At 40.5% G+C, this 12,448-nt stretch overlaps 1 protein-coding gene and 1 long non-coding RNA gene across 2 annotated transcripts in view; both read right to left on the bottom strand.

Annotated features, from left to right (window-relative positions):
- LOC126377438 (uncharacterized) overlaps positions 1-12,448 on the bottom strand; it is a 216,285-nt gene that overhangs the window by 20,737 nt on the left and 183,100 nt on the right. The gene's annotated exons all lie outside the window — the stretch shown is intronic.
- LOC126377342 (uncharacterized) overlaps positions 1-12,448 on the bottom strand; it is a 149,332-nt gene that overhangs the window by 20,737 nt on the left and 116,147 nt on the right. The window contains exon 5 of the mRNA XM_050025047.1: positions 485-2,385. Within this exon, the coding sequence (XP_049881004.1) occupies positions 492-2,375 (1,884 nt within the window). The 5' untranslated portion in view covers positions 2,376-2,385 and the 3' untranslated portion in view covers positions 485-491. The remainder of the gene's footprint in view (positions 1-484; positions 2,386-12,448) is intronic.

Below are 12,448 nucleotides of genomic sequence, written 5' to 3'. Positions count from 1 at the left end.
ACTACTTATGTATAGAACGGTAACTCTCCGCTCCGCACCAGCGGCTGAGCTAGGTTTACCTCACCCCCCGGTCTTGCTTTAGTCTTTAATCGTATGGGCGTTAGACGTCACACACACCGATGCGCGTGTACGATAACGTCAATGTGTAGTGTCTGTGTAAAACGAGGTGTTTTGTATGAAGTGTCCGGGGTGTAGCAATGGGCACAAGCCTAGGGCATGAACTAACTGTATACTAGAGGAATCTCAATCGTCATAGTACGCTATGATTCTCTGTGGTCGAGTGGTTAAGCGTCGGGCTCGTAATCAGAAGGTTCCGGGTTCGAATCCCGGTGGGACTATGGTCAATATGGTTATGGTTATCTATGGTTTGGTGGTATGGTGGGTTATGGTATGATAGTCAGAGTTGCAATACAACTATGACTATGCCAATTGGGATATAAAGGCGGCGATATCGAAAAAAATGCAATATACATAGATCACTCACCTGTAATTTAGAGGTACAATGTTGGTACCCGCTTCTGCGCTCCCAAAGACAGTTTGTTCCCAATCTTCTTGTAGCTTTCGTTTTTAGACCTAGATTTTGGTTTCTCAGTCGTCTCGACAGGACACCCTTTCAGCTCCCAAACCAGATTCGTCAAGGATTTAGGCCTGCTTAGTTTCCTAGACCGTTTCTCGGGTAACTTCGGCCCGTTCCCGGAATCGCCCGAAGTCCGACCCCCTGAATGACTCGAGTCCAACGTCCCATCCAGTTCCATTGCTTGGTGGATATTTGATAAGCTCTTATAGCGAATGTTGAAGATCGGGGAATCGCCTTTAGTTAAAGGCCTGACAGGACTAGCGATCGGACTAGGTGCCTCCTTGGTAGGAGAATGACTTTTTTGACGGAAAACCATCCGACTCTTATTGTTATTCACACTATTCTTAATGTACAATTTGGGAAGATTCGCTGCTGGAGCTATGGAGCACTTCTCTTTGTAAACAGTGACTGGCACTTCCTTCGCCGTCAAAGTTGATTTGCGTGTTCTTTTTTCGGCTTTTTGGATGTTGAGCGGCTTTTTTGTCGGTATGGTTTCTATAGGGGGTGGTTCTGGCTTGATTTCTGTTATTAAAGGCATGTGGATTGGGGTCGGGGCGGGGGATGATGGCGCTGATTCGTGTCTCGGAGCGGGTTCGTTAGAGTAAGACGCCTTCAAGTTCTTCGGAAGCGGTGCGAAGCCTCGAACGTAGTCGTAGATCTGATCGATCTCGTCGTATTCATCAGGGGCACTGTTCTCATCTCTATGGCTGCTGTAGATGTGACTGTGGCGGGATAAATGCTTGTGCTGGTTGGCTGTGTCGGTTGAAGCGCTTCGCCTCAAGAAGTAACCAGTTTTGACTAACTGAGGCGCATGTAACGGAGCACTCAACAGCCTCTTAGGGTCACCCAACTTGCCATCAAGTACGTGTATCCTGTCGACTACATCTACAAGCAAACGATTGCACTTTTCCACTAGTCTAGAGAATTCCATGAAGTTCTTAATTTGCTCCTCGTTTTTGCATCTTTGCATCTTTAACGGTGCAGCTAAAGGCAAAGCGATTAAGGCGTTCCCTTCTTTCTGTAATGGCAAAGCGAAAACATGTTCCTCTTCGAACATGGATAGCAGTCTTAGTTCTGGCACGAAGTGGCTTGCACTCTTCAGGCCTCTTGGAGTGGTGCCGTGGACCAATCTGACGGTAATAGGCAACCGCTTAGTAAGAAGAGTCTTTGCTGTATGTACACCACTGATGTTTTCCTCTTTGGCGACAGCAGAAAACTTACCTCTCTGGTCTAGACTTAGCAGTATCGTATCTCCTTTTGTGTCAGTGCATTTGAGATACTTATTTTTACCTAAAAATGTTTCTCCTTTTGGCATTATAACTTCTCCTGCTGGTAGATTTCTCGCACCATCAGCGGTTATATTGCCATCTTGATCTGTTTTAGCGCAGATGACCCTAACTGGTTCTCTTACTAAGCACCCATTGTCGAGCTTTCTTCTAGCCAGTTCTGATACGGACTCTATGCATCTGACTGCTCTGCCTTCTTCGCTTAATAGCTCGAAATAGCCACTATAAGTGTCAGGAATGGCGATTCTTGGTCCGATGCTGACCATGCGTCGTCCTTCTTTAAGTTTAATGGCTTGGGCGATGATTTTCTTTCTCTTGCCAGCTGATATAAGAAGGGCGGTGCTTTGAAGCCCTGGGCTTGGTAGGGTGGGGACGCCAAGGCCTCCATACTGGCCTTTGATGATCTTGGCGACGTTTGGTAGGCGGTTCTTGGCGGCGAACTCGCGGAGGTAGTGACCCTCGTCGGACCAGCGCGCTGCCGCGACCACGACTTGGCCGTCAGTGGCTGCCATAGCTTCACATCTGGAACAATAGAAATACAATTTAAGTTATTCAGTACTTTGATTTCAGGTCACTTGACTGTCACTGTGAGGTCGCAGGTTCCAAATACGGATCTAAACCAATGACTTTCGATATTTTTTATAGAATTCATGTTGGGATCTTAAATGTTTATCACGTGGTCAGTGGCATTCAGTGGTGTTCTTCCGACTGAGATACCACACTACACGGCATAGGTAAGTACCTACTTATATTGAACATATTTCTTTATTTGAGATAATTTATTCGGCTGCGGTAGAAGATAATGTTTGCCAGATATTGGCTACCGGAGCGAGATACGAACCGTTATACCACAAATGTGTAGTGCGGCCGCTAAACACTAAAAAGTTTATACGCACCGCGGGTTACGGTCGAAACACACCGAGTGCGATAAGGAATTGATCTTCTTTTTTTTACCTTTGATGGGTTTACTCTTGGCTCCAGACTCGCCTAAGATGAAGCGAGCTCGCCCAGAAGGTGCCTGTTCACTCTGGCCTTGAAAGCACCCGGGTTATATGCATTCGGAAATACAGAAGACGGCAGAGAATTCTACTCCTTAGCAGTACGCATATGAAGGACGATGCGAAGCGCTTTGTGCGAATAGTTGGGATATCCAACAAATAGGGATGGAACCCGGCCGTTCGTCTGGAAGTCCGAAGATAAAAGGGGGATGGTGGAATGGGCTCATCTAGATCTCTCTCGTGTTGGTTATAAGGTGGATTATCAACCACAACAACACTGGTATCAGGGTTATTATTGAGCCGCCGAAGGCCCCTGGCTCATGTAACGAGTACTTGCTGATGTAAGGAATTGATTTATGATACGAGTATTTATTGTTAAGGTGTAGTAGTTTTTCCCCATGCGTTTATATTATTTATTTTACTCTATTCTTTATTTAGTTTATATAATTTTAAATTGAAGGTGGATTACTAACCTCATTAACCCTGGTATCAGGGTTACTATTGAGCCGCCAAAGGCCCCTGACATGGGTCATGTAACGACTTACTTACATCAGTAAGTAGTAACCGGTAACAGCTTAGCTCTCATGCTTTCGGACAATATAATAGAAGAAGAAGCCTATGTTGCTGTGTTATTATGTTATGCTACTTTCTTATCGGCACTCCATCTCTCGGTGTACCACCAGCGCTTACCAGCCGTGACGTAGGTTATTCGGTATCACATCAGAACCATTGTTCGTGTACAATGACCTTAACTTTAAAACAAGCAACGAATGTTATGTAACTGTTTGATCTATGTTGGACTGGATGTAACAAAAAAAAAATGCATTCAGCTGCTTATCATTTATCAGTTTTCTTTCGAGGCTTATACTCTAAATGTGTGATGAAGATGATACATGCTCATGTACTGCTGCAAGTAAATAATCGTCTTCGGTTGACACCCTCGCATAATTGGAATCAAACATCACTTTACAGGTAAGTTCGTTTGAGTCCTAATCATACCCTCGAATCCGTGATACTTTCGGAGAACGTGTGACTTACATCGTTGTGTCTCGGGTTCGATTCTCGGCTTGGGCTCTAAATCGAAACCACTGAATTGAATAATCCCAATTGGGCTAGTCAGAGGTACATCCATCGCAAAATGAACTAAGCACCCACACCTTTCTATTAGACCAACGTGATAGGTGGTGAGCCGTATCGCCGTATATAAATGGTCGTGCCAACTAAGTTAGGTTGCCTGGAAGAGATCGCTACTTAGCAATAAGACCACCTATTGTACTCTTTCTATTTTTTTTTGTTTTGTATTTTCCTGTTTGTTCAATAAATGATTTGATTTTGATTATTTGTTATGTTAAGTTAAAATTGCAATTTTGAATCGGCCCAATCAAGAATTAAACCCTGAACCACAGACTTAACCCTCTACATTCCTATCCACTACACAAAACGACGTAACTATTAATAAATCCAATCCGTAACATTAAATAAGACTTTGGCCGTTACAAATCTTAGTACCGAACAATTATAAGACGGGACATAAATATGACAACACCAAATTAGGGTTCCTCAGGACAAATCAAGTTGTAATAAATCAGACGTTTCATGGGAACCCTGGATAGCGGTCCGTCAGACCGTTCGCGGGATAAGTGGCCACGAGAACGGAGGTTAGCGGGATTGCAAATGGCCGACTGTGAAATAGGCGCTCGCCACACCAGCCACGGCGCACTAGACCGTTGATCTGCGTTGCGGAACTTGATACATTTTGTATGACGATTTGTCGCAAGGCCATCACTTCCAATGCAGTTGGACACCATATATACTTTAATGTACGTACTATGCACTTAGTGTTCGTGAATAGTATTTTATGCAACAGTTGTATAAGAAGGGTCAAAAAATGCGAGTGGCGTGAGTTGCGATGTGAGCCTTGGCGAACATCGCAATAAGAGACGCCACGAGCATTTTTTGACCTAGTTATACAACGTTGCATACAATACTTTTTCTACGACGACGTAATTTTAAATGAAACAAAAATTATACAAAGAAAAATTTTATTTATAAAAATGAAGATGTAAATTTTGAATGGTATTGTGTGACATGGTAATATTGGGTACATTGGTCGTGTTGATATGTAGATCGGTATTTTGTCCAATTTATTTTCCAACGCGCGGGAAAATGGCGGCAAATGTATACTTTTTTTTATAGTATATCTATGGCACCAAACAAAGTAAAGGTGCCAGTTTCCAGGTCAAAAAAAAAAAAAAAAAACAACAACAATGCTTTTTTGGCGACATTATAGTACAGTTACACTTTGTAAACAATGCTTTTATAGGCCATAGAGCGTACACTTTTTCAAAGAGTTTAATTATGTGTGTACTTATATTAGACTTTTTGGTTATTTAAATGCCAGATTAAAGTAGAGGAGTAGAAAAAAGAATTTATATGTACGTGCTATAGTAAGAAAGAAAATAACGAATTAAAGTGACTCCGCTACAGAGCATACTATTGGAGCCACCCAGTACGGAGAATTCCCGGTACTCACCAGTGGGGCCACCTATTACGCACAATTCCCGGTATTCTCTGTTTCTAATTATACGTATTGATTGATGTACGTACTACGTACATAGTGTACTTAAAACATATTTATGTGTACGTGCTATAGTACAGTTTAGGTAATAGTTACACGAAGTTATAGAGTCGCATACTTTTTCAAATTCAAATTCATTTTTTTTTATTAGTATTAAATAGGGTTTTACAGATGTTATGTTATTAATAGTCGCTTTTAACCTATTTAGCTTAAAATCTATAGCATGCAAAATATAGTTGTAATACATTTTGATTAATATTATCAAATTCATTTCTATTTATTTCCTATTATAAATTATGTGACTTAAGTGTTATTTTTTGGATTCAATGAATTTTTCAATTGAATAAAACATATTTTCGAGCAGCCAATTTTGTAATTTCTTTTTAAATTGTAGGAAGGGTAGCTGTTTTATGTGCTCAGGTAGTGCATTAAATATTTTTATGCACATTACGTAACATTTTTTTGGAAACGTGTTTTCGATGTTTTCTGTCTCTAATTTCAACACAGATCGATGATAAGAGTACTAGTCTCTCTCTTTATTTAAGAGCTGCGCTCTTGTCGGTGGAGTAATCGCCATTCCTCTCTTCTTCCCGCCAAAAACTACTACTTGGGAAAATAATGTTTATTTTTTATTCGCTGTCAGAAAACGCGGATTCCATAGCCCGACCAAGTTTCCTTATTTGTCTACTAGCGATCGGGTACAGTTACCCGCAATATTATCTCCCTACAATAGGTTTAATCGTGCGATGAGGTCGTGATGTACACTCAGCCACGGATAGATGAGTTAAGACATTTTGTTCTTTCGCAACGTTAAGTTTTTTGGAAAGAATGTTACTCAATAACGGGGTATTGAGTCTCGGAGGAATATTTGGTATAATATTTATGTTATTTGGTTCTTGTCAATGAAGGTCTTTCCAGGCTACGTTCCTTAAAAACAATAGATGGCGCTGTAAAGATTTTCCTTCGTTTAACCTTCTAATCATCATGGATAACAGACATACTCATAAATTCAAAATTCAAAAATTCAAAATTATTTATTTGCTCATAAAACATATGCATCTTTTATCTTTGTTTTTGGGTATATAATGATGATTCTTTTTATTTTATTTTTTTAAAAAAAGGTACACCAACAGGTTATATAATAAAACATTAAATAAAATAAAAGTTACATCAGGAATTAGACTGTTACATAAGCCAATTATAGGTGCACACAACATTTGCAGTGTAAGACAACGTAATCGTTTAGTAGATAACTAAATTATACAAATATTTTTTAATTAACTAAATTATTCAAATAATTATAATTTGTATTAAAATTAAAAAAAAACAGATAATTAAAAAAATACATAAAAAAGTAAAATATGTATTATGCTGGAGGACATAAATATTTATAAATTTTATCGTTATACTGCCTAAGAGAATGGAAAAATAGGTAAAGATCAGACATTGCGGCACTTAGTTAAACACAACACTAAAAAAACAATTACAAAAGTGACAAGAGAAGAACAATCGGTATGCACTTTTTGTATGAACTTCTTCTATCGTGTTGGTTGTGAGGTGGAGTACCAACCTCATCAACCCTGGTGTCAGGGATATTATTGAGCCGCCAATGGCCCCTGACATGGCTCATGTAACGACTACTTACTTACATCAGTAAGTAGCAACAGAGACCCGTTGGTCTCGGTTGTCGTTAAGCCGTTGCTTAACGTGCCTTCCGAAGCACGGATCATCCTACTTTCGGACAATCAGGTGATCAGCCTGTAATGTCCTAACCAAACTAGAGACCACAAAGTAATTTTTGTGATATGTCCATATCGGGAATCGAACTTACGACCTCCGGATCGTGAGCCCAACGCTCAACTACTGAACCACGGAGGTCGTTATATGAACTGATTTACACCTTTTGGAAATGTCAATAAGACATTTTAGCAAAAAAATACACATACTTCGGTTAGAAAAGTCACGAAATATTGGACGCTGCTGAGGGCTCTCATCCGGTTGCCAGTTAGGTTTTGGATATGGTACTTTCTAGACAGCAGTAGCAGTAGGATTCCTGGTCGAGTTAATGCAGTTTAATACTCCATTAAATATGTCTTCTTTTTCGCATGAGTTGTAACGGCCTCCGTAGTCCAGTAGTTGATGTTGGGTTTGAATCCCAGTGAGGACGTACGGTCACGAGCATTAATATGTACACTTCGGTACCATGTCACATTAACTTTTTTGACAAATTGAACTGTAAGTCTCACTACATGTCAAATATGTTAGTGCAACAGAGTCCTAAAGTGGGTACATTATATTGCTCGTGACTGTATGTCAAAAATCACTTTCTGATGCATATTTTTTTTTGTCCGAAATTAAGATAAGTTATGCATTCGGTCCCGCAGTCATAAAAATATGGAAAATCCCGGTTACAGTAAAATACGGTTCTCTACAAATTCGTTATCAGTGACTAACAAATTGTATTTTTTAAACTAACTTCGTGATTTTCAAGTGAATGGTTCCCTTGTTAGTTTATCTTGATAGCAATATGAAATGCTTTGTAGTTTTTATACCGCTTTCATGACTCCGCTAATTTTGTTTCGACGACTAATATTTCTTTGTAAACAGTGATGGATCTGACGTTCTTAGGAATGGTCCTGTTGTAAAAAAAATTGTTTTTTCTTCTGGCATCCGCGACTAGCGATGTGCCAATGACAAATCTTGAGAGTGATCTTAGAAAAAAAAATATTAGTAAGGACACTGGTTTCTTTTTTTCAAATTTTTCTTTCTTGTTGTTGGCAGATCAGATCAGATCTGGCAAACCCCGTTGCCTAGGTATTGTTTATTATATGGCGCATAGCAACGGGGGTGTAAAGTTGTAAATTTCGGGGAAGGGCCTGATGTCCTATATTACAAGTTTAGTACTTAGTTTAGGCATCAGCCATCCACAAAAAAAATAGCTTGTAGCTATTAGATAAGTAAGTTAAGTTAGTTACATAGCGCTCAAACACATAACCCTTTTTTAAATAAATAAGTATACTTATTTAAATATATAAGAATTTTCCTTTACTTTACGAAATAACCTAACTAAAAGCTACGAAGCTGACGCACATATTTAGCTGAATAACATTACCAAACATATTACCGTAATCACGCCTTATGACCTAACGGTAATATCGGTATAACAATACGGTAATAATTAACATTTTTGGCGAGTTTTTGCGTGGATTACCGCAATAAACACTGCCCGGTGGCGTGTAGGATAATTTGTCTTCGGCTTTAATTAGTGGAATCTGCTTTTGCTATTTTAGGCTGTAGTTACACTAGGGCCTTAGCCAAGTTACAAACGATTTATTTATTTATTTAGATAGGTATACCAACAGTACATATATAACGATCTTCTTCTTCTTATCGTGTCGGTTGTGAGGTGGAATACCAACTTCGTCAACCCTACTGTCAGGGTTATGATTGAGCCGCCAAAGGCCCCTGACATGGCTCATGTAACGATTATTCACTTAAATCAGTAAATAGTAACCGGGATCAACTTAAGGGGGTAACCGGGCTTAATCCGACAATCAGGTGATCAGCCTGTAATGTCCTAACCAAACTAGGGATCACAAAGTGATTTTTTATGATATGTCCCCACCGGGATTCGAACCCGGGGCCTCCGGATCGTGAGTCCAACGCTCAACCACTGGACCATGGAGGCAGTTGCAAACGATTATGAGAATCGACATTGACAATGTATAGGACACGAAATAGAAGAAATAAGTTGGAAGGCGCGAATGGCTATTGCAAAAGCTGTTTTATTCTCTGGACGAATTTTTGAAGACAGCAATGTTTGATTCACGAGGATAGTATACTCAATGGCTTAACCGAATCACTCAATAACGGGATGACGCCAGGGTGATGGTTCACATAAGCAAGCAATGCTGGTTAGACAAATAAAAAGCAGTGGAAAATAACTGACTGTTATTTTTTCTTTTCTTTTTTTTGCAAGATTTCATTCTGTGTAGTGTGTACACAACTTTACAAAGACCATGTGTCCAATTATCCCAAGACAGCGGTACTACAGTTTAATTGAATATTTCTCCGCTTTCATTAACATTCATATTTAAAGGTCCGACATTTCTTTTATTTTTTACAAACTCAACAACTCAGCAGATGTGGATATCTCTCGATCTTCTCAGAATTGCCAATTTGGTTTTTAGGGTCTGCGGAGTTTGGTAGGTAAGTACATAATTTAATTCAGAATATTACAGTGTACATTGGTTTAAAGTTTTATTTAAATGTAATTAATACGGGCTCAATTATTTCGATGAATTTTATCCAGTTATACGAGTAAGTTATAAGTCCATATTAAAAGAGCTCAAGATCACGACGCGGCTCTCCTCAATATGCCGGAATCGTGCCCTAAGCTTCTTCGGACATATTATGCGGTCTCCGAAGCACAGTCTGGAGAAGCAGATCATCGTTGGGAAAATGGATGGCAAACGTGCGCGAAAAAGGGCACCTACGAGGTGGTCTGCCATCCTGTAGAAGACGGTAGGCGACAGCATATAGAGAGCGGTCCACGCAGCATATAGCCGTACCGAGTTGAAAACCATAACCTGTAATAGCGACCCTCAGCTGTGAGGGAACGACGAAGAAGAAGTAGTAAAGTTATGAATCAATAATTTTAATGTACAATACATTGTTTTAAGTTTCTCTCTCTCTATTTAAGAGCTGCGCTCTTGTCGGTGGAGTAATCGCCATTCCATCATTCATTTTTTTTTCATTTCATTTTAAGTTTACGCGGTTATTATCATAATTAAAACACACAATAACGGGTTCTTACCGCGTTTAAAGTAGGGATATGAGACTCCCGATATTTCGACACTGTTGCGAGTGCCATGATCACGGGATGACTTATGAGATTAGACCTACCTATCTACCTACTCTACCTATCCCGTGAACATGGCACTTGCAACAGTGTCGAAATATCGGGAGTCTCATATCCCTACTTTAAACGCGGTAAGAACCCGTTATTATGTGTTTTAATGTACAATGCTTAAAGGGGGCGGTACAAAGGGACCTGGCGACGCTCGATTGACCGAGAGGTGAAAACTCATGGGAACAAGCTACAGAGGCTGAAGAAGATCGCGAGGAGTGGAAATCAGGAAATCATTATTCGAGCCTTACATCCCAGCAGGAGATAAAAGGATTAGAAGAAGAGAGAGACAGTGCTTCTATTTTCTTTATGTCACTAATTGCTAATTTTGCGACAGAAATTCTATGATATTAACTCAGAGTTATGGTCTCAATCATCCCCTTCAGTATTCATTACGATATCACTAATACCCTATATAATATGAGTTCGCAACTATATCCCAAATAAGGTAGTCAGACGTACGTCGCAATGAACTAAGTACCCACACCTCACAGAGCTTTCTGTTAGACTAACGTGATAGGTGGTGAGCCGTATCGCCGTCTATAATCATCGAGCGAATTGCGTTACTGAAATTTGCACTTGTGAGATACTATTGTATCACTGACTAATAATTAAGTATGTTGTCCTCTCTACCAGTTGCAGTGCCCTTACCGGGTCCATGATGATTGCGGCTTCCGAGTACATTCCGCTTAGGGACGGTACTGAAAAGTATCGGCGTCCGAAGGACGTAATATACGATCCCGACGACCCGATCACTCTAGCCATAGAGGCAGCCAATCAGCTCGCGACACCGCAACACTTCAGGTCCCCGATACCGACCCCGCCGGCGTGGTCGACGATTTCCCTCATTCAGCGCTTATCGCTATCGACCCAGTAGGGTCGATTAATTCTTTCAAATATTTTTCCTCTCAGACGACGCCCTGAGCCGAGGTTCGCGCCCAACTGGGCACCCTCAGGCCTGTTGTCTTAAACGTTGTACCGGGTGAGAGCCTTCAGCGCTCCCCATTTGTCCGGCCAAGTAGTTAATGCCATCTGCGGCAAATCTACAATAAGTCAAAAAAAAAAAAAAAAAAAAAAAAAAAAAAAAAGGGTCCATGATGATACTATAATACTTACTTCTGTATTTTTATAACACCACAATTTGTACGAACACATGCTCGCAATAAAACATTTCTATTTCTAACGTGATAGGTGGTGAGGCGTATCGCCGTCTATAATCGTCGAGCGAATTGTGTTAGTAGTTTGCACTTAAGATATAATTTAATAACTCATTGGTGCAAGCCACGTGTCGGACGACGCTCAGTGGGTAGGCCCGCTACAAGGTGGACCGACGATCTGGTGAAGGTCGCGGGAAGCCGCTGGATGCGGGCAGCGCAGGACCGATCGTCGTGGAGATCCTTGGGGGAGGCCTATGCCCAGCAGTGGGCGTCATACGGCTGATGATGATGATGATGATTGGTGCAAGTCCGGTACTGGGGTTCAAGTTGGCGCTCCTCTTTTGAGAATCAAACCGGTGTACCACAGAAGCATGGTGACTTTTTTGTCCAATTTGATTAGGCATTTATTTAATCCTTACTTCCTAATCCTTCATAACTACAAGCTTCATTACACATACCCGCCCGTGACATTGTCTGAGAAACAGACCGCGTCTAATTCTACCATTCATCCATTTTACTTGTACCACTTTGTTTTTAAATTCTTTACAGTAATTTTCAACTCTAGTACTAGAGCTTAAGATTTTTGATATTTGTATGGAGCGGAAAAGTTAAGGCTGTGAAAAAACAATTGTGCTTTTTTTCGTTAAATTAAAAGAATAATTAAAGAAAGGCGAGAATAATCGACAAAGGTGTTCCAAATTTGAATGATTTAAATCACAATTGAGAATTTAACGGAATATTTCGTTTGATAGTGGTCAGGTGGGTCTGGGTCTGGCATGGAAAATTGGGGTCGGGGGTTTGACACCCGTTCTGAGGTAATGTAGGATTGGAACGCTTGGGTCTCAACGTGAGGTAACAGGATCTCGGCTCGGTCTCTAAATCGCTGAATATTCGGATTCATATTCGGATCATAGATGACTATTATAACATAGTTTCCAGGAAC

The sequence above is a fragment of the Pectinophora gossypiella genome, chromosome 23 (genome assembly GCF_024362695.1).
Source record: "Pectinophora gossypiella chromosome 23, ilPecGoss1.1, whole genome shotgun sequence".
NCBI lineage: Eukaryota > Metazoa > Arthropoda > Insecta > Lepidoptera > Gelechiidae > Pectinophora > Pectinophora gossypiella.
The sequence above is the reverse complement of the archived record's forward strand: the minus strand, read 5'-3'. Positions and strand labels throughout refer to the sequence as shown.